General features: G+C 41.9%; 1 protein-coding gene across 4 annotated transcripts; it reads right to left on the minus strand.

The window, feature by feature from the left end:
• Window positions 1–1,315: 1,315 nt before the first annotated feature.
• LOC112250687 (polypyrimidine tract-binding protein 1) lies at window positions 1,316–25,136 on the minus strand. 4 transcript variants are annotated; one of them, XM_024421037.2, is made up of 16 exons: window positions 24,998–25,136; window positions 24,211–24,264; window positions 22,332–22,362; window positions 17,728–17,791; window positions 17,389–17,561; window positions 17,024–17,170; window positions 14,545–14,775; window positions 14,351–14,461; window positions 12,800–12,989; window positions 12,533–12,613; window positions 12,103–12,245; window positions 10,457–10,490; window positions 9,071–9,163; window positions 8,647–8,863; window positions 8,412–8,489; window positions 1,316–3,807 (listed from the first exon to the last, which is right to left on the minus strand). In XM_024421037.2, the coding sequence occupies exons 1-16, from the start codon at window positions 25,003–25,005 to the stop codon at window positions 3,675–3,677; spliced, it is 1,788 nt and encodes a 595-aa protein (XP_024276805.1). In that variant the 5' UTR covers window positions 25,006–25,136; the 3' UTR covers window positions 1,316–3,674. The 4 variants fall into 4 exon arrangements, with proteins under 4 accessions (XP_024276805.1, XP_024276806.1, XP_024276807.1 ...); XM_024421038.2 differs by having other exon boundaries at window positions 12,812–12,989; window positions 24,998–25,135; XM_024421039.2 differs by lacking the exon at window positions 22,332–22,362 and having other exon boundaries at window positions 24,998–25,057.
• Between the last annotated feature and the right edge of the window lie 1,129 nt (window positions 25,137–26,265).

The following is a 26,265-nucleotide window of genomic DNA, read 5'->3' on the forward strand; positions in this document are numbered from 1 at the left end:
GTCACGGGCATTGATATCGGACTCAATGAATTCCTATTTCTATGGTCACGGGTGTTCGTGTCCGGAAAGAACAAATACTTAATACATATTCTTACTCATAAATATACCTGCATAGATATAGAACACATACCTCTATGGTTGTACCTCTAGTTTACTGTGAGGTACCTTCATTTACAATGTTTGGGGACATTATAAAAATTAAATAAAATAGCTTATAATTTCAACTATAAAATCCAATCAGCACAGAAATTCAAGATGATCTAATAGGTTTTGTAGGCTCACCAAAAAGTGGCTTTAAAAACGGAGAAATCCCTTCTAATAAAGTTTTTTTTATATATATATATATATACACACTACCATTCAAAAGTTTGGGGCCACTTAGCAATGAACTTGTTTTTAGAAAGAAAAGCAAATTGATCAGAAATACACTGTAGACGTTAATGACTATTTTGAATGAAAATGTCCCAGTTCTTCCATGGCCTGCATACTCACCAGACATGTCCCCCATTGAGCATGTTTGGATGCTCTGGATCGACGTGTATGACAGCGTGTTCCTGTTCCTGCCAACATCCAGGAACTTCGCACGGGCAGGGAGGAGGAGTGGGACAACAGTCCACAATCAACAACCGGATCAACAATGCGAAGAAGTCACGCTGCATGAGGTAAATGGTCACCAGATAGACTGGTTTTCTGATCCCATGGCCCTACTTTTTTGTTGTTGTGGGCAACAGATGCATATCTTTATTCCCAGTCATGTGAAATCCATAGATATGGGCCTAATTAATTTATTGGAATTGACAATTTCCATTAACTGCTGTAACTCTTTGAAATCGTTGCATGTTGAGTTTATTTGTTTGGTCTGTCTAACCAGGAAAAACTCTGGGTTGTTATAGCCACACCTTTTCCTGGTCAGTGAAAAACACAGGGCCCCTAATTACATCAAATACAACTTGCAAGCAACTACACAACACAGTTAGAAGTTGCTCCCCAAATTGCCAGTACTTAGCATACAATGCAACATTTCATTGAAATTCATGCAAAAATACGACCACCTGTGAACCCCAAAACTGTATGGACGCACGCCCGACAGCGCTTTCCAAGAGTAGTTGGAAACCAAAAAGCTTGGGCGCTATACTCAAGTATTTTTATGCACGTTTTATCATTTCAAATCAATAGTGTACTGTCCTAAGTATTTGGCTCAAACAATAAGTTGCCTATATAGATCCAATGGTTTGCAGGAGAAGGAAACCAACTGATGAGCAAGGAGGCAAATCTAAAAATGGCAGAACCCAAAAAAAGGAAATAACAAACTGAAAGCAGTGAAAATATTTATTGAAGGCACAATTAAGAAAAGTTTAAGCTACACGGAACACTAATGACCAAAAGGGACCCATTTTGTTTGTTTTCTAACAATTCAATTGTGATGTTTGTTTTCTTTACTGAGAGGCCCAAGAGACAAGGTCCCAAGCTAATTGTAATCAAAATATGTGTTTCATAGATATAAAACCTATCATTTCAGAATACCTATTGTGGGGTACAAAAAAAAAAAAAAAAAAAAAAAAAACCGCTTTTCACCCCCTGACAATCATCTCACTTGAAGAAATCCTGCCATCTTAATGTTAAGTGATCGAGGTAATGATTTTCAATGCTGTGCAATTTTGCATAATGGGGAAATCCACTCCTGGGGTATGCAAAGCAAGTAAAATACCTTTAATAGCAATACATGCTACATATTGATATGGAGACAAGTGTCGCATATTCTTGAGTAATCTACAAACAAATTGTCATTCTTCTGCATTGCTGGAGTCCAATTATGAATAGGTTAGCATGTAATAAACTGGTGTTCAAGAAAACTAGTGATCGAACAATGTCTGAGCACTGGTTCCTCACATGACCCTGAAATTCTATTGCTTTGAACCAATTTAAAATAAGGAACTTGATGCACAATTAATTGTGAGAAAAGAACCTCAACATTTGCCCAATATAAAATGATGCACATGTGGAATGTCCAAGTATTAAGACTGATAATTACCTTTTACAATGTGATCTACAACAAAGTGTCCACCTTCACTGTAGCAAGCGCCCAGAATCACTGCAGACCTTTACATTTAAGCCAGATGTGTGCATTTCCTATGAGCCCGAGGGCACTTAAGGCAGGAACATACGTTCATTACGTAAACATACGTGTATAAACAGATCAAAAAAGGCTTCATTTGAAAGGCACTTCTCCAAAAACGCAAAATGGATCTCAATTTAAGATGAACGTTGTCCAAATTCACAAGTCCAGTCCATAGACTACATGAAAGAGGGTGCCGCATTGCCGTTAGCAATGACTGCATTAAGGTAAAGTCACAGCCCTGTACAATAAAGGTTACTAACCTGTAAATATCAAATAACCATCATTCATCTTGGCATGCAACTGAGAGACGCTTCCAATTCATACGTTTATTTTATAATGCACAGCAGCAGAGTCACAATAGTCCGCTTCTGTCCGATCCCCGTAAGAGCCTTGTAAAATGTGCTATAATGGGCAGGCAGACTACCACAACTCTGTGGCAGTGCATTATGAATAAAGCTGTGTATACAGGTTCGCTAAAATAACTTGAAAAGGGCCTTATTTGGTTTTACGCTGTAGTGTATCACAAAATTGTATAAATATACTAAATTGACAGCCACTGCATCAGGAGAGGCAAGCCATTAAGACAAAAATCATAAGACATTGTAAGCCATACTTATCAGGAAATTTCTAGTAAGACCTTTTGCTAAGGCACAGTCGTTAAGGCAACCACTGACCAATACCTATAAGCTACAACCAACAGTATATAGGAATAACAATGTGTACAATACTGGATTTGTACAAAACGTATTGCATAAATTTCATAAAAAATGCAAACCTACAACTAGACATACAGTAAACAAGACTAATAATCACAAACCCTGGTACAAGGGGTTTACATATTTAAAAAATAAAAAAGCTAGATAATGAGTTGTGGATTTAATCTTCAACTAACTAGCTCATCTTAATTTTAAAATAAGACTAAAAAGAAAACCTTCATAATACATGGGGGGGGTGAACCACCTTGTAATACATTTTATACAAACGGTAAACCCATATCAGCTGTAAACCTGGTCTTAGCAAGCAAGGATTGGGGAGAGGAAGATAAGCTAAATTTAGTTTTGGCTGTAAAATGCCAACGTATCAAATTGAAGGACATAAGACTTCTGGAATAAGGCACAGAAAACATCTGAAGGCAGAGGGCATGAGGCGTCTGCCTCAGAACCTAGTGGTGTTGGAACCCAAGGGCAAATGGAATTTACCAAAAGACTGAAGTTTAGGCTACGCCAATCTCTTAAATCAGACTTGGACAGGCAAGTGTAAACTACTTCTGTCGGTGCAGAGAGCAAGGAATGCATTTACCTCGCAAAGGCAAGATGCTAGAAATATAAAACTTTTCTTTTTTTACCCAGTAAAATCGGGTGTGCACGTTTCTTTTCCATATGGTTTATAGGTCGACATATGTAGATATGCGTATATAAATATACTAGGAATGATGGAAGTGATTGCTGTGTTGGATGCTACTTCACGACTGAAGAGTCGCTTCCCCACAACTTGACATAGTAGAGGTCGTGAAGGGATGTGAGCGGCCCATTAGCAGTGTTTTGGGCTGCACCCCTCAGATGGTAGATTTGGAGAAGGAGACCCTCAGGTGGTGGTTCTCACCCAGGTCGTGATTGTGGAACTCGATGAGGGACTCTATGGCCTCCTCAACTGAGCTCATCTGGACCAAGGCCATCTTGCGGTCTTTCCTAAAAAATAAACATTGCACACAGTCAGATATGCGGCCTTTCATTAAACATTCAAAGGGATAGTTCATCCAAAATGACATTTTGGTTTCCTTACCCTGTTGCAGTATATGGGACAAGGTGTGGCAACAATCCATGTCTTAGTTTAAGTTGTTTCACTGGCACTTTCACAGTGCTAATGTTTAAGCATTTATGGCACAAATCTCATTCAAGTCATAGGACCAATATTAGCATTTATTTATTCATTCAGGGGAAACCCATTGAGACCAGGGTCTCATTCTCAAGGGTGTCCCGATCACTGTAATACAACAAATCAATTCAATTTGAAAAGAGTACAATCAATGTTTTAAAAAATTACATTTAAAAAATAAAAATAAAGTTACATTCCTCATCTACTGGGTCCACAACACTAAAATTGCCAGAGCAGCACCAGAACATTCACTTGTAATGAGTTTTGTAAATTGTTCCAGCAGTGATATGCATTAAAACTGAAGTTGAATTACCCAATTCGGTGGACAAAAAATGTGGCAAAGCAATTCACTTTTTGTCCTGGATACCAATTATGTTCAGGGAAAATCCAATACAACACATTAGAGTACCACTATCCATATTTTCAAGCATAGATGTGGCTGTATCCTGTTGTGTAATCGTTAAGGACTGGGGAGTGTTTCAGGATAAAAATAAAAAACAGAATGAACTAACCACAGGCAAAATCCTAGAGGAACACCTGCTTCGGTTTGCTTTCCACCAGACCGAGATTTCACCTTCCAGCAGGACAATCACCTAAAACAATGCCAAATCTACACTCGCTTACCAAGAGTGGTCAAGTTAGTTGACTTAAATCTACAGCAAAACCTGAAAATGGTTGTCTAGCAATGATCAACAACTAATTTGACAGAATTCTTGAATTAAAAAATATGGGATAATGTTGCACAATCCAAGTGTGGAAAGCTCAGACATTCAGACATATCCATAAAGACTCTGTAAGCTGTAATCGCTGCCAAAGGTGCTTCTAGAAAGCGTTGACTCAGGCATGTGCATACTTAAGTAAACAAGATATTTCTGTATTTCTTTAAACATGTTTTCACTGTCCATTTTGAATTCAAGTTGTAACAAAATGTGTTACAAGTTTAAAGGGTAGGAATACTTTCTGAAGACACTTTGTCAGACTGCCATCATTGAAGTTGTTTGTGGTAATGTCAAAATGAGGGGTGTCAGAGTACCAAAGCCAAAGAAATTTTCAAACGCTGCATTACCCATGTGTGTTCTGGCTCTGGCCAACCCATTGGTTTTTGGAACCAGTCAGACGATCTAGAATGGATTACTATTCAAGAAATCAGGGAGGTACTACGACCCAGGCGCATTGCATTTGGCCGGAGAAATGAGTTTGGGTAGCCAGGCAAGCATAGTAGAGCTTTGTAAACAAAAATAGTTAAGTGAACAGTGGGACTTTAATGAGGACCAGCAAACCTTTTGATACAGGATGCAGTGCCGAGTATTAAAACAGTCACCTGTGATAAAGCGAAGGGCGCTATGGTAGACTGCATTCAAAAGGTTTCAGAGTAGCAGCTGCTGCATTCTGATAAATGGTGTCACCCTAGTCAAGAACTGGCAGGAAAATTGACCATACAATCTGCTTTTCAGGGAGAGGCAAGATTTATTTAGGAAAAATTACACTTTAAATCTTAGTTTCCTTGCTCAGTGTTTAAAACTAAATCCAAAATATGTAGTCAAGAACTCAATCGATGGGGGAACCAATTCAATAAATATGTAGCACGGCAAACATTTTTGCCAGAATTCAAGAACATTTAGTACGAGTTTTTATAAAGGCAAAAAAGTCAGATTGCAACTAACGACTGGTCTACAGTTGGGGCGATTGCATACATGACAGAAACCTCTGCATACAAATGAATATTACACTTTAACCAATAGACAAATATATTTATATAAATAGTAAAGAGAACAGGTCCCAATACAAACCCCTGCGGTACACATTAAGTAATAGCCAGAAAACTAGACTTAACGCCATCAGAAATGGAAGTGTTCAGACAGAATTTTCAAACCACTTGAAAGAAGCCTGATCCAGGTCTATATCCGTCAACTTTTAAAACGATAATGTGATGGTCAACCATGTTGAAGACCTTGAAAGGTATCAATAAGGCAGCAAAAATAAAAAATAAAGTATCATATAAGCAATGTAACACTAAAATGATACCATGTTCAGGTCTAAAACCAGACTGGTGCACATTAAGAATAGAGTGAGAAGCTGTGAGTTTCTAGGGATTATTTATTTGGAAATTGGACAGCAGTTATCTAAGTCAGAAGGATCTCATCTTATGTTGGGGGACGACATGTGCCGCTTTCCAGATCTTCAGGATAAGACCAGAAACAATCGTCAAATTAAAAATAGGGCAAAGGTTCTGAAATAAGTGGGGCAGAAAACTGCATTGAACAGGATTAAGTGAATCAGACCCTATGGATTTTAAAACAATCTTTAGAAAAGCACTTAGTACATCAGACAAATGGTAGAAAGGAAAATAAAGTATGTGAGTGTTAGAAAATATTGTACAGAATGATGCACTGAGTCGACTAAAGTACTCCAGAATGAGGCATTTTCAAAGGCTATCCTTTCAAGTAGGTGGCCAGCTGAAGAAAAATGGTTATTAAAAGCACCACAAAATGTCAATTTTGTCTAGCATGGGACAAGAGGCTGTCATAACCTGCTGGGGCAACCAAGGGGTGGAGTTGTTTTTCAAAGAGTTGACCACTTTCCAGAAGTTGGCTGGATTACCAACCCTCTGTTGAGCTTCAATCAATTTTAGATACTTTCAGATGATTTGGACATAATGCCCGAATGATTTGAATGGGATTCATGACACATTCTAACATTTCTGAATTTGGAAACAGTGCCAGGGAACCTAAACCGAAGAATGGATTGCTAGCATACCTTGTTCATACACTGCTTACAGGGTAAGGAAACCAATGTAATTTGTTATTTGGGTGAAATACTCCTCTCACACGGTCAGATACAGTGCATTCGGCAAGGATTCAGACCCTTTCCCTTCCCCACATTGTTGCATTACAGCCTTATTTTTAAAATATTTTTAGATATCCTCAATCTCCACACCCCATAATTACAAAGTGAACAGGTTTGGACATTTTTGCACAATTATAACAAAATAGAAACAAATGCCTTATTTACATAAGTATTCACACCCTTTACTATGAGACTCAAAATTGAGGTCAGGTGCATCCTGTTTCCATTGATCCTTGAGATCCTACAACTTGGAGTCCACCTGTGGTAATTTGTAATTATTGGACTTGATTTGTAATGGCACACCTGTCTATATAAAAGGTCCTACAGTTGACAGTGCATGTCAGAGCAGAAACTAAGCATAGGAGGTCGAAGGAATTGTCCGTAGACCTCAGACAAAATTGTGTTGAGGCACAGATCTGGGGAAGGGTACTAAAATATTTCTGCAGCATTGAAGGTCCAAGAACACAGTGGCCTCCATTCTTAAATGGAAGAAGTTTGGAACCACCAAAACTACCTAGAGCTGGCCACCCAGCCAAACTGAGCAGTCAGGGGAGAAGGGCCTTGGTCAGGGAGGTGACCAAGAACCTGATGGTCACTGACAGAGCTCCTCTGTGGAGATGAGAGAATCTTCCACAAGGACAACCATCTCTGTAGCACTGCACCAATCAGGCCTTTGTGGTAGAGTGGCTGGATGGAAGCCACTCTTCAGTAAAAACCACATGACAGCCCTCTTGGAGTTTGTCAAAAGGCACCTAAAGGACTGATCATGAGAAACAAGATTCTCTGGTCTGATGAAAACAAGATTGAACTTTGGCCTGAATGCCAAGCATCATGTCTGGAGGAAACCTGGCACCATCCCTACAGTGAAGCGTGGTGGCGGCAGCATCATGCTGTGGGGATGTTTTACAGCGACAGGAAGACTAGTCAGGATAAAGGGAAAGAAGAACAGAGCAAAGTACAGAGATCCTTGATGGAAACCCTCTCCAGAGCACTCAGTACATCAGACTGGGGAAAAGGTTCAACTTCCAACAGGACAACGAGCCTAAGATACCGCAAGAGTGGCTTCTGGACAAATCTCTGAATGGCCTTGCTTGGCCCTGCCAGAGGCCGGACTTGAACCCAATCGAACATATCTGGAAATAACTTAATAGCTGTGCAGCGTCGCTCCCCATCCAACCTGACAGCGCTTGAGAGGATCTGCAGAGAAGAATGGGGAAAAACTCCCCAAATACAGGTGTGCCAAGCTTTAACCTTCATACCCAAGATGACTCAAGGCTGTAATCACTGCCAAATGTGCTTCAAAGTACCGAGTAAAGGGTCTGAATATTTGTACTTTTTTTAAATTTATACACAAACTTGGAGAAAAAAAATTCTAAAACATGTTTATGCTGTGTCATTATGGGGTAGTGTGTGCAGATTGATGACGCTATTTTAGAAGGTGGCTGTAACGTAACAAAATGTGGAAAAAGTCAAGGGGTCTAAATAGTTTCCAAAGACATCATACACACGAGCAGATAGAAAATAAAGTTTAAAATTATGGCTGTTTGAGAAGGGAAAAAAGACAACTTACTGGAAGAACTTGAAGGCCTTGACCATTGCACCAGAGCTCGCAAACAGCATCTTGAGGTCATCCTCAACCACAGAGGGACTAAAAAGACATTGTAAAACTTGATAAGCTTTTAGCAGTAGTTTACCAATACATTTGTAGAATTTGTTTTCAGACCACAAAAGCAGTACCTCAGGATTAGCAGCTATCAAAAGGGTCAGGGGAATCATTGCAGGAGAAACTCCTCCAGTCTACTTACGGGATGTTTGAGAGGTGCAGGGTGGCTGAGGGTGGGAATATGTTAGAGTAGTTCTTGGAGCCGGGCTTCTTAAAGCGGTGCAGGGGTGAGTTGCTGTAGTCCTTTGTCAGGCCCTGGTCCTCATGGCCCTCGCGGGGCAGCTGGACATTGGTGTGTTTGGACAGGGTGACGCGCAGCGCTTTCCCGTGGAGCCTCTGGCCATTCAGGTGGCTCATTGCTGTTGAAAACAGAGTTAAGCAGTGAGTCTTATATTCAAAGTTTTAGTATATTTCCATCGCTAAATAACCTCAGGTTATTTATTTTTTATCCCTTTAGCATCATTCTCAGATGCACATCACTCCCTACATATTGCTGTTCAGTTAGAACTAGTTCTTAGATGGTAGTTGGAGGTATTCCTTCCCAGGAAAGTTAAGCTGGGCCTTACCTAGCTGCGCCTGAGTCCCATCAGACATCTGGATCAGAGCGTTCTCCTTCTTGTTGAACAGGATCTTCACTCTCATCACATCTCCATATACACCTTCACACAGATTTAAGGGGGGGCGACAACCATTTGAAAATCAATTTAACTCTAAACCAGACCATCCAATCAAAACCATGTCTATGGGCACTTAAGATTTGGTTAACACCCATCTACACACCACAGGGAAGCTTGTGTATATGAATAACTTCAGTTCATAATCAAGATGCTCCTCTATTTATCTAAATGATAAGGGTGGCAAAATACATTCTAGCAAGAGTGACTGAAGCCACTGATCATTGCAATATTGCATCATGGCCACTAGTGGGAATTGGTAATTTACCATCTCAGAGGTACTTGTGTGACTTTACTACACCATAAAAACCCATTTAAAAAATATCAAAGTGTAGGCTACCGTTTGTACATCGGTTTTAATACATTCAAAGAATTGAAATAGTCTGAGACAGGCTGTGGAATTTAATGTTACTATACTTGGACAGAAAAGGTAAAAGGGATTTATGTAGTTTATCAAGGAGGATATTACTTTTGCGTCTACAAAGGGGCGCCTCCCTGATAAATTGGTAAAAAAAACATTTAGGAAAATGAAGGCACTTAATGGTTAAAAAACAGACTGCAAGTCAGAAATTTAGAATAAGGATCAGAAGGAATGCAAAATTGGCCATATGTACTCTGCACAAATGGGAGTCTTGACCATTAACCAAAAGCAATTGACACAGCGTTCATAAAGGGCATGCAAGATGACAAATCAAGCATGCAAACTATGACAATAGACAGATGATAAATCTAAATGTACAGTGGCAAAGTTACAGCATCTCACTGAACTTCCCACAAGATATTCTTAGAAATTATAACGCACAACGTGCAGTCTAGTCATTTGCACTATGTTTAAAGGAATATTCAACTGTGATCTGGAAATTATTCATAGGTTTTCTTGACATGAAATTGGTCCATAGTATTAAAAAGACTAGTCTGCAATATTCATATAGCGTGGGACCGAAAATTGCAGCATTGAGACATCTGCCCAAAAGTGCATTTAAGGTCCACGTGTTCTTGACCTATTTGGCTTAAGTTGATGATCAGACTCAAAACAATAACTATAGACCATTTTCAGAGAAAGAAAATAGTTTGATAAATAGTCAAATCAGTATCCCTCTAAAGACAGCTGTGGACAGAAACCCCATGAAAATGCTGCAACATTTTGCCAAGTGTCTCAAATCAACACGCAAAATATTTGAAAACTAAAATAACAAAAAAACTGAAACAAATTAGTTAAGAAAAGGAAAACAGAACAAACAAGTAGTAATAATAAAAAAGGTGCTAATGATAACATACCGAAAAGAATAAAGAGGCATTGGGGCGTAACTCTCTTTATAAGACAGCAGAGGAAGGCAGCGGAGGGAGGAAGGGACAGGAAAAAGATCGGAGGCAGGAGAGTGGAGGTTCAACATATCATCCACAGCGGAGGCAGTTCCACGGGGAATGGCAAAAACAAAAAAAACGGTGGTTGGATCATGAGGGTTAATAAATTGGACAGGAGCAAAGAATGGGAGGAGATGTGGCAGTGGTGGAGGGGTGGTATATGTAACAATATGATATGAGCAAAGATCAATGGATATGTTTACGTGTGTGTTTATATGAATGTGATGTGTACACAATGGATGATGTGGTATCATGGTTGAGAGAAGAAAGTGGGAGAGGGAATTCATGGGGCGTGCAGTCAGTTTGGCAAAAAAAAAAGTTTCCAGGTGAAGGTATTAAAACCAAAAAAGAGGGGGAGGGGGAATGGGAGGGAGAGAAACAAGAAAAGGAGGTAAAAAACAAGGTCAGTATACAAAGAAATATGAAGTGTTCCATCCAGTATAGAATGTGCTTTAAATCAGAGTGAAGATTACAAACCAACAATGAAACTAGGAGGAATGATACACATGAGGCTGAGACAATACTTCTATAATTCTGTCTGTGTTGACGTGCACCATTACTATTGGAGATACATTCTTTAAATGAATGATTCTATAAATATTTGTTGGGCTTAAGCTGAAGGCCATGTTAAATGTAAAAAAGCAATATTGCCTCTAAATCTGATGAAAAAAACCGCACTGCATGTACGGAGGTTACGGAATGAGCTGTCCAATAATTTAAAGTTTTAACATGCTCAGTAGATTAAGAGCGACTGGTACGATTATGTTGATGAATATAATGTTCAGAAATTCCAGTTAACGTACAATATATAGGTCCAACTGGATGTATGGTAAATAATAGCCATGTATGAGGGTGCAAATAACCTAATCTTCAATTTGAACGAAAACTTGCAAATATTTGGAATAATAGTGATTGAATGAGTAAACAAATTAATATTCATGAAGTTAGTGTATCCTAAGTGTTTGCATCTACTGCTAGCGAAACTTCGGTAACGGGGATGGTACAACACTTTCAGGGGAGAACAGGAGTAAAGAAAAACATTAGGGAAAGTCAAGAGCTCTGCTACACTGTACGCATTGCATTATTGCAGGAAGTTGACAGTAATTGGGGCTCTATATCACCTAGGCATGACTTAACGCAAGGTTTGTTTGTGTGTGGGTAAAGGGAGAGGCCTGAAAAACATTCAATAGAAGTGGATACATTAACATCAATGTTGTTACAGAGAGCCAGCATATAATACACAGCCCAATTTACTTGGCATGTGGGCCAACTGAAACAGACATCTTTGAATATGTGCTGCAGTCCAATTCTCTCCAAAGTGTGCTCTCATTCACTCCCCTGCATGAAATTACAAGAAATGTACTGGTGCGAGAAATTGTGAAAACTCACGAGGTAGCCCATGCTTACGACAAGCAACTTCTAGGGGTGAGTGAGCAAGTGCACACTTTGGGGCGCAGGGTAGGGAACAGGAATAAAAACCCACGTCCACAGAGGCTTCACAGCTCAACTCAGCCCATCTGGGCCATTATGGGTCGAGAAGAAGTCAAGGAAGGACTAACCTCTGGGTTGAGGTTGCTGACCAGCATGACACAGTGGCCACCGGAGAGTTGGTGGAAGCCCATTCTGCCTGCAGCCGCCGCGGCTGCAGCCACAGGCATGGTCAGTTGAGCCAGGCCTCCAGGGACACCGTGCATCGTCAGGCCTGCAGAGGGAAGCAAACAGGAGGCAGGCATTTTTTTATTTTTTATTTTTTTAACTCAGTGAATGGGTTGGTAGAGTAAAGGCCGGACTGGAAGCCACTGAGCATGACTGCTAATAGGTCACGGTCTGCAAAAGTTTCAAAGTCGTAGTGTTGCCACTCAATGGTAGTGGATGAGGCCAGCTTCCCCCTTGAAGTGTAAAGTGTTAGTGAAAATGTCCGTGTAACTACAATCCATCAATGTTGGTCAGGAGCGAGGCAGGTGTCAGAAAGAGGACGATCAGACTCACCTGTAGCTTGCTGAATGGCGAATGCCGGGGGGAAGGCATGAGCTCCTGCGTATGGGTTGGCTGAGATGATCCCGGGAGCACCTGGAGAAACACACATGGATACAGAGTGTTAATTGATTAGTTACCTTTAGTTTGTTGTAAAATATTCTATTATTACATGTTGAAAATGAATGGACAGGTGAAGGGTACGGGTTCAGCTGCAGAGCTTCCACCTGTCCAATCATGTCTAAATGAGAAGGGAAGGAGGTAAATTTAAAATGTATTCACCATAGTACTCACCGAAGGCTGCAGCCATGGCCTGGTGGTCGATGGAGGGCTGGCTGTCTCCCGTGGGCAGGTCAGGCCGCGTGTAGTCACGGCTTTTGTCGTTGTTGTACTTCACGTTCAGGCTGGTCAGCTTGGAGAAGTTGATGCGGAGGGTGCAGCAGGCGTTGTAGATGTTCTGCCCATCTAAAGACTTCACAACAGGGCACCAGTTTCAGCATTAAATCAAATCTGATTTCTCACATGCGCCAAATAGAACAGGTGTATGTATGCCTTACCGTGAAATGCTTACTGACAAACCCTTTTCCAACAACGCTGTTCAAGAAGTTAAGAAAATATTTAACAAACAAACTAAAGTAAAAATGTTTTAATAAACAATAAAACGCAATTAAATGAGGCTATATAGAGTGGGTAAGCTATATAGAGTACCAAGTCAATGTGCAGAGGTACAGGTTAGTCGGGGTAATTTGTACATGTAGGTAGGGGTAAAGTGACTATATGCATTAATAATCAGTGAGTAGCAGCTGTGTAAAACCAGGGAGGGGGGGCACCGCCTAGTATATAGGTCCTGGATGGCAGGAAGCTTGACCCCAGTGATGGACTGGGTAATGGTACAGCTGTAGAACTGAGGATCTGGGGACCCAAGCCAAATCTTTTCAGTCTCCTGACTGTCTTGGTATGTTTGGACCATGATAGTTCGTTGGTGATGTGGACACTAAGGATCTTGAAACACTCAACCCGCTCCAATACAGTCCCATTAATGTTAATGGGGGCCTGTTTGGCCCACCTTTACCTGTAGTCCACGATCAGTTCCTTTGTCTTGCTCCCATTGAGAGGTTGTTGTCCTGGCACCACACAGCCAGTTCTGACAAACTCTCCCTATTGGCCGTCTCATCGTTGTCAGCAAACTTAATGATAGCGTTGGAGTTGTTTGGCCACGCAGTGAACAGGGAATACGGGAGGGGACTAAGTACACACCCCTGATGGGCCCCAATGTTAAGGATCAGCGTGGATGACGTGTTGTTGCCTACTCTTACCACCTGGGCGGGCAGCGTGTCAGCAAGTCCAGGATCCAGTTGCAGAGGGAGGCATTTAGTCTCAGAGTCCTTAGCTTATTGATGAGCTTCATGGGCACCATGGTGTTGAATGCTGAGCTGTCGTGAATGAACAGCATTCGCACATAGGTGTTCCTTTTGTCCAGGTGGGAAAGGGCAGTGTGGATCACGATTGAGACTGCGCCATCTGTGGATCTGTTGGGGCGGTATGCAAATTGGAGTAGGTCTAGGGTTTCTGGGATGGTGGTGTTGATTTGAGTCATGAACAGCCTTTCAAAGCACAAAATGGCTACTGATGTGAGTGCTATGGGGCCTTAGTCATTTTGGCAGGTTACCTTCACATTAGCCTGCATCCAAGGATTTGCTCATTCATCTTTCAGACTATTCTTTTCCCCACACTCCACACTTAGAACACATTGAAGTTAAACACAATGAAGAAAAATGGGAGGGGAATAAGAACTGCTGTATATTATTGTGGCAGGTAGATGGCACTACTTACCAGTTTAGCGTGCTGCGCGGTCAGACCGTCCGAGTACTGCAGCAGGGCCTGGAACTGGTTGTTTTTGGTAAAGGTGATAATCTTCAGCACTGTGCCGAGCTTAGAGAAGATCTGCATGCAAGGAGGGCATGGTCAGGGGGAATACAAGCTCAGACCAATATACAGTCATTAATGTATTGAAAAGTGTGTTTTACCTGGTGCAGCACGTCCAGGGTGACTGGGTAGAACAGGTTCTCCACTATAACGCGCAGCACAGGGCTGTGCCCGCCCATGCCCCCTGAGGCATCCACCCCTGCCATGGGCATGCCCCCTGCCATGGGCATGCCCCCTGCCATGGGCATGCCCCCTGCCATGGGCATGCCCCCTGCCATGGGCATGCCCCCTGCCTGGACTGCGTTCACTGCCTGCAGTGCCGCCTGGGCTCTCTGAAGAGAGGAAGATGGTTCAATGGAAGTGGCAAGAAGCAAGAGAATCTACCAACGCTCAGGTAGAGCTGACCCGACTCCCACAGAGTCAATATGTTTCAATGTTACTAATGTTCTTATTGAACAGCCTCAGGTAAAGTTGCTGGACATTTACAAGAAAATGCCTGTAAAAATAACTTTTGGGAAGTAAAAGATTACATTCCAGGGTGCTGCTGACCACTCTGTCCGTGACATGTTTGTATACACAGTGGAAACTCTGGGGCCCGTTTGAGAGTAAAACACCTGGTGGGAAGAAAAACAGAGGAACAACATGGAGGGAAACCTAGTTTCTACCAGCAATACCTAAACATCTGGGAATGTTCATCTACACTGCAGCAGTGTTTACGTTACCTTCATTGACCTATTAGCAGATAAGACCAGAGTAGAGTAATTTGAAGGGGGAGTAGAGTGGACAGCTGGAGCTTCCATTGGCCATTGGCATGCGGTCTCCCAGGAAAGTGTTTAGAAAAAGGGAGGGTCTTGTTGGGAGGGTGCATGGTACACACTAGACCATAAGATATCAGTTGGAACCAAAATTATTTTCCTATCACGTCAGGTCTGAACAACCATTTTTTCCCCGTTCATTCCACTGTTCTGACCAGCAAAAAAGTTGTGAACCGGTTCGAACCCCCCAAAAAGTACTGGTTTATATCATTCCTTCTGGGGGGTTATATTATACATTTTTATTTATTTTATTTTTTAACATGTGAAGTCAATTATTTTGGCCTTTATCTCATTAAATTACTTCACCAATCAGTGAGGATGGAGCAGGCAAGCTAGTTGTTTACCTGCATGACAAACAGACAAGTGTAGCTTAATAAGGCCCAAGATGCAACAGATTTTGCGGGTGGGGAGAGCGAGAGGGTTGAGGAGTCATAAAGCGCTGGGTATCTTATACCTACGAGGTGCGGCTCCTATAGAGGAACTTTGAATGTTCTTTGAGACAACTAGGTAACCAACTTAAGCTAAAAACACATCTTACCTTAGTTAATAAATCCAACGTGAAACCCGATCACTAGGCCTATAGTATCCTTGACAAGCATTGGGAAAAGTTCCTGTTCTTGCTAATTAAAGAAAATCACTCCCCATCTTCTGAATCAAGCTTGTAAGGTCAGTGCAGTAGCCTGTGTCGGAAAGTGGAGGGGCGGGTAGCCTAAACACGCACTGGCAAAGATTTTTTAGCATGCAGGTAGACACTGGAATAAGTCTGAGTGAGGACTTCGCATACATGCGCTTTGTTGGGGGACAATTGTTTTTGGTGTGCCTGGGATGTAAAGTATTAATCTGTTCCCGTGCTTTTAAAGTAACACTTCTGTTCTGGAACATTATGGATCACTTTTGTTCCAGGAAGCATTTCAGTTCCTTGAAAAAAATCTATTTTCTGGTTTTCAGTTGTGTTCCCTGAATTGGGTCCAACCCCTGCAAGATATTCAGGGAAAGGTAAACTTGAGACCTACTTTATTCTGCAAGAGTGTAAGTTGAACAAATTAGCAGTCGAATGCAGACAGCTCCATTTTCAGCAACACAGCAGAATATAGGTTCATTCTGATTAGCTCAAGTCAGCTGACAAGTAGACTGGTGGTTTGTTTGTGCAACCACACAAGCCCTGGCAAGAACAGAATGTTTCCAAATGAGTCATTTTCACCCAGCAATACAGGAAACAGAAGAGCGCAAGACGCCAATTCAAAATAAAACCCAAAAAATGTGGAACACTACCACAGCAAACTAGTCCGCTGTGGAGGAAACCCACTTCATGTTGGCTCTAAGCATCAAACACTAATTGCTCAGAGAAAACTACAAAATTTGTTACCTTTATTTTACTAGGCAAGTCAGTTAAGAACTAATTATTATTTTCAATGACGGCCTAGGAACAGTGGGTTAACTGCCTGTTCAGGGGCAGAACGACAGATTTGTACCTTGTCAGCTCGGGGATTCGAACTTGCAACCTTTCGGTTACTAGTCCAACGCTCTAACCACTAGGCTACCCTGCCGCCCCAAAATGAATGAAGAGTAATTATGAAAGGTTCAGGGTGGCAGCTGAAATCCCTTGCTGATGTGTTTTGTAGACATGCTCCTTTGTCCAAGTAATGTTGAAAACATGAAGCGCACTCGAGTTCAGCCTTCTCTTATGGCCTTCCAGAAGTAGTAAGCCTGCACAGATAAAGGGTTATGCAACTGTTGAGGAAGTAGCTGCAGCAGAGTGACTCACCACTTGGTTGGGGGAGTTGTCCGTCTTGAGCTCCTTGTGGTTGGAGTACTGCATGAAGATGGGGTGGTTGCGGATGACCGGCGTCACCGAGGAGTAGTAGCTGACCATGGTCTGAGCTGCATCCTCGGTGTTCATCTCTATGAAGGCCTGGACACAGAAGAATGCCATAAGAACACAAGTCCAGCTACGGATATCATCCACTCTACTACTACAACAGTTGTATGCTCCACTCTAGTTAACAGGTGGTTACTACTAGCTTATGAAATGGTAATACACACACACACACAGACCCCCCCCCTCTGAGTGGAGGGCAAGACAACCCTGCTAAAGTGAATGAGCTAGGGTTGTCATGCGAGACCACTTACCTGGTTTTTTCCTTTGAGCATGAGCAGGTTGGTGACTTTGCCAAAGGGCAGGCCCAGGGAGATGACCTCGGCCTCATTGATGTCGTTGGGGAGCTTGCGCACGTGGATGACGCGCGACGGGATGCCCGGGCCCCTTATGTCACCTTTGAACTTCTTGCTGTCGTTGCCATTGGCTGTGGAGGAGAGGGAGCAAGAGAGCGCCTACTGTTGGGATGTACACCCTTTTGATAAATCAGCCAAAGTAGATCAGAATTGGAAGAGGTGGTGCTCAAACGTCACTCAGTGTATTCAAATGTTTACTTGGTTGATATTAATACAAACGGAGGTTTAAACACTGACCTGCTGCGCTGGTCATTATATAGGGTCCGTTTGCCACGCAGGAGAAAAGCTCGTCTGATCCTCTCTGCAAAGGGAGAAGGACATGCTATTGAGACCAATGCAGAACTGCACCACCAGCATCATTTTAAAGACATGACCAGCCCAATGACTGAATAGCACATTTCTCACATTTTATTTTTAGGTAAGACCTATGGTTTACAATGGAAAAGGGAGGAATGTCTTGTCACGTATGCATTGGGACCAAAAAAAGAAACTCATAACAGCCACAGGTAAAACCACCCACTTTGACCTACCAAAATAATGGGAAGAACAATTTTGACAATCACAAATCTTGGCACGGGTGCCACCCCATCACAGCCAAAACAAACAGATGGACTACTAGGCTGTCCCTTTACTAGCCTTTCCCGTGGACCTGTATGAAGGTACCGGGTGACCCATTGTCTTGTGACAACGGGAACAGGAGAAGGTCAGCTGCTTAGCTAACATGAAAAGTTATGTGAACCTGAGTCTACAGCCCGCGAGCTACAAGTAGAAGAAGCAGACAAAGAAAGACGAGAGGAATGCGCATAGATAAGACCATACGCAGACTGACAGGGATCCAATGACCGGACTTGCTAACCTCGTTAAGTCCTCTATGGCCTAAGGTAGGGGAGGGGGGTGTAAATGGACACAACCCAATCTCTCTCCATCCCAACCCCCACTGCCCTTGCATTTCATGTGCATGCATGCGCTTGTGTGCATGTTGGGGTCATCCGTATTGGCATAGGTTTAAGGGAGGGAACCAGAGAATTCAGTGGGAAGGGAGGAAAAAAACAACTCGGTTTCTGGGTCGCCAAGCAGCAGGAATGAGAGGGCGGGGGAGGGACGGGGGAGCAGAAACCCAAGTCATGGGCCTGGTGGTACATCACTTTGCAGTCTGGCACAACTCAGGTGGGTACTGGTAGGGGGTGATGGCTCAAATGGTGACCTGCTCACACACTCCCCCCCCCCATAGTCGATGGACCAATCCCCCAAAAATCAAATTAGCTAAAAGCCTCAACCTCATTTTGCTTGAAACAAACTTATAAGTTTCTTTTATCACCTACATAGCCCAACTATATTTTCCTTGAACTATGAGCCTATACTGATAAAGAAAAGCAAAAACCATAGTAAAACCTGATTTAAACAAATACAGAGCCATAAACATACAATACCCTATAAAACAGAGGTAGTATGCTTTACAGCGTGTGTAAAACAAGGCTGAACACCATCTGTCCTCTATAGTCTATAACACCAACAATAGGGGGAAACAGAGACAACTCAAGGAAATGATTCACCACCAGCCAGCCAGCGCTTTTCATGTAATCGACAATGTGGACGGGAAGCTTGCTCTGGCTAACACAAGGAGTACACAGCTAAACAGCCTTCCGCAGTGCTGAGATGGCAACAGAATGTGCTCTCCTCTCCCCACCAACCCCTCCAAATTCCACTGGTGCGGGACTCAATGAAAACCATATGTAAGGGGTATGGGGGCGAGTGTAAATTGTGTGTAAAGGTCTGCAAAAGATGTTTGGTAGCAAAAAGCATGTTCCTGGTCCTGCTACAGACTAACAAATTTTAAAAATAACACTTAGCAGGACTGGCAGGCCAAGTCACAGAGCAGGCTGTCTGCCACTAACACTCAAATGGCTTTTACAAGGGTAAGGAGAACTTACCACTTAATTGGCCAGACTGTTCGGTAAAAAAATATATACCTTATTGATTAAAGACATAACACTTGTTATGTATCCAGTTGTCAAAAGTTAAGCCCGTTAAGTATTATGTCCTATAAAATAACTATGCGATAGAACAAGACTTGTTAGAAAACTCAGTTAAGCTGCAATGCTTTAAAAAGCTGTGCCAAGGCTTTCAGTTGGTTAGCAATGTTAATGAAGTGAGTGGTTTTCTAATGGAGTTTTCAGAGGGCCTAAATTAAAAGATTAGAAAGGTGTGGAGAGGGAAAGCAGTGGGGGTGAAAAAGACTGAGTAGGCAAGCAGGAGACAATGCACCGCAAGAATGGGGTCGTTACCAGGGCAGCACTGAATGTCACTCCGTCCCCATAGAAACCCTAGACTGTGGCTCCAGGTGAGGTGCGCTGCTAAGCCACACCCGTGACTCTTAGCCTAAATACACAAGACTGATTCTCTTCAGACCCACAGCCAGGTTTAAAATTCTCCTGACAATTACCCTGCCGCACACAAATGTTCGCAAAACAAGTTTAAAAGGCCAGTTCCGATAAAAATAGGGGAGCCTTGGAGGTGGCCAAGTGAGAGCTTGTCACTTATCAACATGTAAATTATTGAACGGCAATTCAATCCTCTGCCTCTTAAAGCTCATGCACATTGCACCGAAGTTGGATCTAGCATTCGTATCCCTATCGTTCACAGCGCTGTGTTTTAGGGACCACCTGCTGTATACATCGGACTGACGAAATGTTTCATGCCACGTAAAAATCGTTGCGCACTTGGAGAGTTATGTTCAGAAGTGCTAGTATTCTTGGCCAGCAAACACTAATGGTGTATCTGAACCCCTTAAAGCCACTAAGTTGCGGCTGCCGTGAGTTTTAATCTACTTCGTAGCCTATATGCTGGCTACCTAGAAACTTTTTCCAATGGCGACTGACATGATCAAACACAGGCCACCCAGCCCTTTCCCATACCATCCTTTCCCTAAACAGATTGTGTGGGGGAAACAGAGGCCAGAGGAAAAACATGCATGTTGAAAATGGGGGCAAATACATTTGCATGTGGTCAATTGGTTCCATTCACCCCCACCACCCTCCCATCTTTGAAGAATGAGATTGAGAGGCCATCTCCACAGCCAAGGTAATTACCTAGTCATTACATTTAATGACCTATTCCGAATCTTTAAAATCTATATATTTTAAAAAAAAGATAGCTCACAACAGTTTTCCAAGCCTATGGAAAACCCCCAAAATTACATTTGAGGATTGAACCTGTTCACTACACCTCCATATTGTGCATTTCAAGAACATTGACATTAACTATTACATTGGCCTAAAATAGCTGCAGTCTTCAACTATCACTTACAAAAATATAGGCCTTTTATATCACAATAACATCAAAATAATAAAAATGTTGCACTCACCTGGTTACAATTTTGCTATCTAAATGTTAAGGGGCAACAATTTGTACTGATCCAAATTACAGTTCCACCCAACCATTTTGAAACAGTCAACAGGCCATTCTTTGAGGCCAGCAGTTTGTAATGACACACCCCAGGGGGAGAACAGGAAACACAAGAAGCAATTAGAAAAATGGAGTGAAAAAAAAACACCCGCATTCCAGCAAACTGCTCCCTTTTCCTGTGAAGATAAGGTGGTGGTAATACATAGCCAGGTTAAGGTTACCGATGTGCGCTGGCTTGCGTGTAACAAAATGGCCTTCTCATATGCACGTGGTACCTGTAAGAATCAGTCTTTGTGCTGTGTGCTAAGAGTCCCCCTTGGCTAGGTACATACCACAGACGATTATCTGTGCGAAAAAGAGATGCGAGGAATGCCGTTGCTGTGGGGTGGCCTTTGAAGACCAAGCTGGGAAGCGACAGTAACAGTCTGTAGAGCATAGACGTGCAACACGCACCGAGTCAGGAACACCGGCTCTGTGTGTTTGCTCACCATCCCAAAACCACATATCCTGGAGTCACTCAACATCCATCAGGGGAATGAGACAGCACTTACAACTGCATATCTGCTGCGTAGAGCATAAAATTCCTCAAATTTCCACCATCTAGAAACATCTGCTTTTGCTCAAGTTAGCTAGCCCTGGCCAATAGACTGCAGGGGCCATTTGATGGTAAAAGTAGACATTTTCTTGAGAAATGACTCAAGGGAAGTATGGGACCAGCCTATGAGTGGTACAGCATTACAATTTGCTAACACTTACTGGGACATGTGCTGGTGTATCAGTGAAGAGACAAAAAGTCCTTAAGCGAGATTAGCGCTTGGAGGAGTCAGAAAACTGGAATGTAGCAAGAGCATTCCCGGCACAATGCCAAAGCCAACCAATAATTAGGCTCGACTGTTTCCACAGCAACAGCAATGTTCTCACCATACAGGATGAAAACAGTTTGAGAAATGTAAGCTTGGTAACTGGTTACCAGTGACAAGGCAGAGTGGTTTACTTTTGCTTGCCCCCATAAAAGTGTAGCCAAGTGTCACGAAAGAAAACATTAGGGAGGCCTTTCCACTTAATTGTATCCTTTACTTGGCGCATGCCTCCTCTACAGTTCCACAACACGGTTTAATCAGTCAACTACCATGAAAAAATGCTAACAAAAGGAACCTGTTGGGTGACTTGAAGCCAATTTAAAAACTTGCAACCTACACAAACAGGATTTCCCACTGCCAGATCCAAACTGGTTGTAGGTGTGCCTTCACGTGCTAGCTCCTTTGAAAGCTTTCATTTTTCATGGAGCAAATAGTTTGCATGGCTGCCGTAATAACAAATGCAGCCTGAGCAACAATTGGTCAAATCCACAGGTCATTATAATCTGAAGCCCTTCTCAAACACCTCTTGACATGTTGAAACAGGGGAAAAGCGAAAGGAGAAAAGAGGGTGCCTACCTTTGTACCAACTGTAATATCGTGGACACTGCTGTGAAGAAAAGAGAAGACAGGAATGTTAGAAGCAGTAAAGATGAAAAATTAAAATGCCCAAATTAAGGTTAAATGATCCAGAAACCCCAAAAGGAAGAGAAAAGCTAACTAGATTTATTCATCAGATGCAGAAAAGTTGGAAAGCAGAGTCAGTCACTGGTACAATTAGGCTACTCAACTTTTTTAAAGTGCATTTTATTGTCCAAGTGTCTAACCTTAACATGAAGCAAAACTGCCATATGGGCTGCCTAGCCAACAATAAAAAATAGTTATGTCAAAATAAGAGCAGAATGTTACCTCAGAAAAAGCGTACCTAAGACCAAACACTTCCAAAAACACTACCAAAATAAACATGCTTTGCAGTTAGGCCCGAACTAGAGTTAATAGGCAGGTTTCCATGGACCCAGGTTTATACTACAAAAGCAATGTCGCAATGTTTATTTTCTATGCGATCCTTCTAAATGTTGACAAAAAATCCCTGGACAAGTTAATGGAAAAGTAGCTAATGACATCTCATTTTTATTTAAGCTTTATTTAACTAGGCAAGTCAGTTAAGAAACTCTTATTTACAATGACAGCCTAGGAACAGTGGGTTAACTGCCATGTTCAGGGGCAGAACGACAAACGTTTTACCTTCTCAGCTCGGGGATTCGATCTAGCAACCTTTTGATTACTGGCCCAATTCTCTAACCACTAGGCTACCCCTCGGCTACCCCTCAAAGGAACCATGCAGAACATACAATTGTGAAGTTTCATAAACCGAATTCGCAATAGTATTGGACATCTGGAGCGGTACTGCCACCAGTAAGGTCGGGTGCTAGATATGTTACAGATAGTTTATTCTTTTAACACAAATAAGACTTGGGAGATTGCCAATGCCTCGCCACTTCTAAATGTATGTTGAATGTCCATAATAAGGAATTGCTAGAAAGTAAAAAATTAGAATGTATAATTCTATCAAGATCAATTAGAAAAACAACGTTGACCAATTGTCTAAATTGCATGTAAGGCAAAGCATTCCCTTGATACCCCCTAATGTTAAAGGTGGAAAGAGCAAACAGTTTCCTTTCCCACAGCTTTGCCCATGAAAAATGAGTGGTATTTGGCGGACACTCGGTTGAAGATTAACCTCCACATCCTGTTTCTCATGTGAGACAGCCAGGAAACTCAGCCCAAAAGCTCTCAAGCCTTCCTCCCATCTACCACCCTTTCTCAATTAGAATTAGATTGATCAACCACTGTTCAATATAAATAATTTGACCAGTGGCTGAAAAACCAGTAACATAAGTATGTGCCGTTCTTTAGGACAAAAGGAATACACATATGCAAAACGGTCTTGTGGCAAATCTGCCCCTCAAATATGCCCCATAAGCCAAATATCTGCAGCCATGACCAATTCCTTGTGGTTTCTAAGCCCACACATGACAATTTGACAAAAAAAATGCTAAATGCTTCCTTTACACGTTGGAATCTACTGAAAAATCAAACTAAATTCCATCTTTTAGGATTATATGCTTTCAGAGTAGACTTGATACAAAGTACACAAATAAAGGCTACATTGACTGTAAGGGGGAGGATAAGCAAGACAATGCAACAGCTCAAATCACTCCCTCAAGTCTCACCAAGTCATTGCATGCTGAGAAACCTGATCACCACCATTATGGAGGTTACTTAGCATCAACGGGCATCTCACAGTACTACATGAATTAGACGTAAAAATGGATTCTAACATACAACAAAAAATCTAGGTGATATGACAATGAGTCTAAAAATCATGTTTATTATCCGATATTCACAACTAATGAACTGGTATCTTGCATTTAAAAATATGAAAATAAGAACTTACTCTAGTTCAGTGACGTAAGTAGATCCCATAGGATACAAATCAGTCTCTAGACGGCTGGAAGAAATGTGGGGTTAACAAGCCTATAATATCATCTTTTAACTGTTTACTCTGAATTTCAAGCATAATGATCACTAGCAATATTAACATTTCAAAATTCTCAAGTATTGTTCATCTCTGAACGTCTGCAGCAGAAATGTTACTTGTGTACAACAAGCATGGTTGGATAGCCACGTTAGTAACGTCATGGAAATACTTCTAAAACTAGGTAAAAAGCTATAGTTTAACAGTCAGCAAAGCTAGACAATACGGTAGGTAGATAGGACCATCTACAATACAATATCCTGGCAAACATTCTTGCAACACACACTAATCCAACGCCGTACTGCCACAGGTGGTTCCAATTTTCAGTGGCTAGAACTAGTGCCTTTAGCCAAGCTAGCAGCCATACCACAGAAAAGCTAGCTAGTCCCCTCAAAATGCGTCAGTCTTGCTTTTTATTAACCATAGAGCAATTTAGTCTAGACAAAAACAACAAAAAGGAAGCCTGCTAGTGTTAACTACAACGCCAAAGCAACCATGTTGGTTGGTAACTAACGTTAACGACGTTAAGCATCTCGGAGTATCTCACCGATGCACAGCAAATAAGCTTTACCATGTTTCCATCGCAACCAAAATACAATAACACAATACTAGGTTAACTAGCTCATTTTCGTTACAGGATATATTTAATAAAGCATGTTAGTTTGTTGCTCTCTTCTCGAGAGCATAACTTCTTCCTTGAACTTACCCGTCCATTGCACAACACGGAACTAGCTACACAAGTTAGACCAACAAGTCTGTAGCCTGGCTGACTTTTCTTATACCCTTACAAAATGGCGGAGAACAGAGAAGCGAAATGTGATTAGCCTAGTAAAACCCAACGATTGGGGAGAACAGAACAATTGTGGGCGTCTGAGACGAGAAGTGGGTGCTGATAGGACAAGACGAGAGTTGCTAGAGAAAGGCGGTCTTAAAGAAGTTGGCCATGGACTTTGATTGTAAATGGTCAATTGTCCGTCGCAAATTAAATCCGCGTGACCATGTAAATATTGTTCTTTTCATTTTTTTTTAATGCAGAATGAATTTGTGATACAACTGTCTACATATGTGTTGAAAGAATGGCATATCCTGTTATTGCATGGCTGAACCTGTGCAACCAACACAGTAAGTTCGTGGACGACTGTAAAGGAAAATAGGCAATACCTTATTCTTCATTGGTCTAAAGAACAAATTAAGGGCAAAGACGCTATCAAATATGCAGATCATTTTTGACAATTTATCCAAATGCGTTGCTACGATTTCCAAGAAACAGATTCAGCTTTGGGCCTATGGGCACAGTAAAACAAATTATTGTTTCACAAGATGGCCTAAATCCGTGAGCATGGCCTTGACAAATATAGGAGATGGGAACTGGGAAGACAAAAACAGTATGGAATAGATTGTATACATTGAAACCCTTACTTCTCTTTGCCGTGTCAGTGGCATACCCTCTGTTCCGTAACAGCTGCCTAATCAGACCCTTATCTAGTCGGATTGCTGTCGTTCGAATTTCAACCTTGTCTGGCATCAAAGGTTATGGGACTCCTTTGATGTGGGAAAGCTTCTGGAGTGAGACAGAGGGAGATCGAGCCTCCTGTACCACCTGGTCCCAAGACTCCTCCTCACTGCTATGGCAACATCCTGAAAAAATAGCAAAATTCCTCTACCCTTCATTAAAAAAAACAATAAGACAACATATGGAGATGGGTTGAGTGCAATTTGATGCAAAATGGCTAGTCTACACTACAGCAGATTTGCCTCTATGTATATTCACATTGAACAAATACTGCGAGAATGAAATAAACGTAATCTGAATGGAGCAAATATGCAGTTGAAGCTCCTGGACTCAGTATATCACAAGGATCTTTCTGTATCAGGTAACACACCATAAATAATTACCTCACATGCTCCCTTTCAGGAAATTACTTTTCTGTTTGGGTGCAGGTGACACACCTGCCCATAGATGAATAATTGATG

Source organism: Oncorhynchus tshawytscha, linkage group LG05, assembly GCF_018296145.1.
Source record: "Oncorhynchus tshawytscha isolate Ot180627B linkage group LG05, Otsh_v2.0, whole genome shotgun sequence".
In the NCBI taxonomy this organism is placed as follows: domain Eukaryota; kingdom Metazoa; phylum Chordata; class Actinopteri; order Salmoniformes; family Salmonidae; genus Oncorhynchus; species Oncorhynchus tshawytscha.

Excerpts from the sequence above, each read along its gene's own strand:
- LOC112250687 (XM_024421037.2), bottom strand. Across the intron at positions 22,363-24,210 it reads ACTTACGTCACTGAACTAGA|CAGTGTCCACGATATTACAG; the intron begins GTAAGTTCTTAT and ends TTTTCTTCACAG. Across the intron at positions 8,864-9,070 it reads TGGGACTCAGGCGCAGCTAG|CAATGAGCCACCTGAATGGC; the intron begins GTAAGGCCCAGC and ends TGTTTTCAACAG.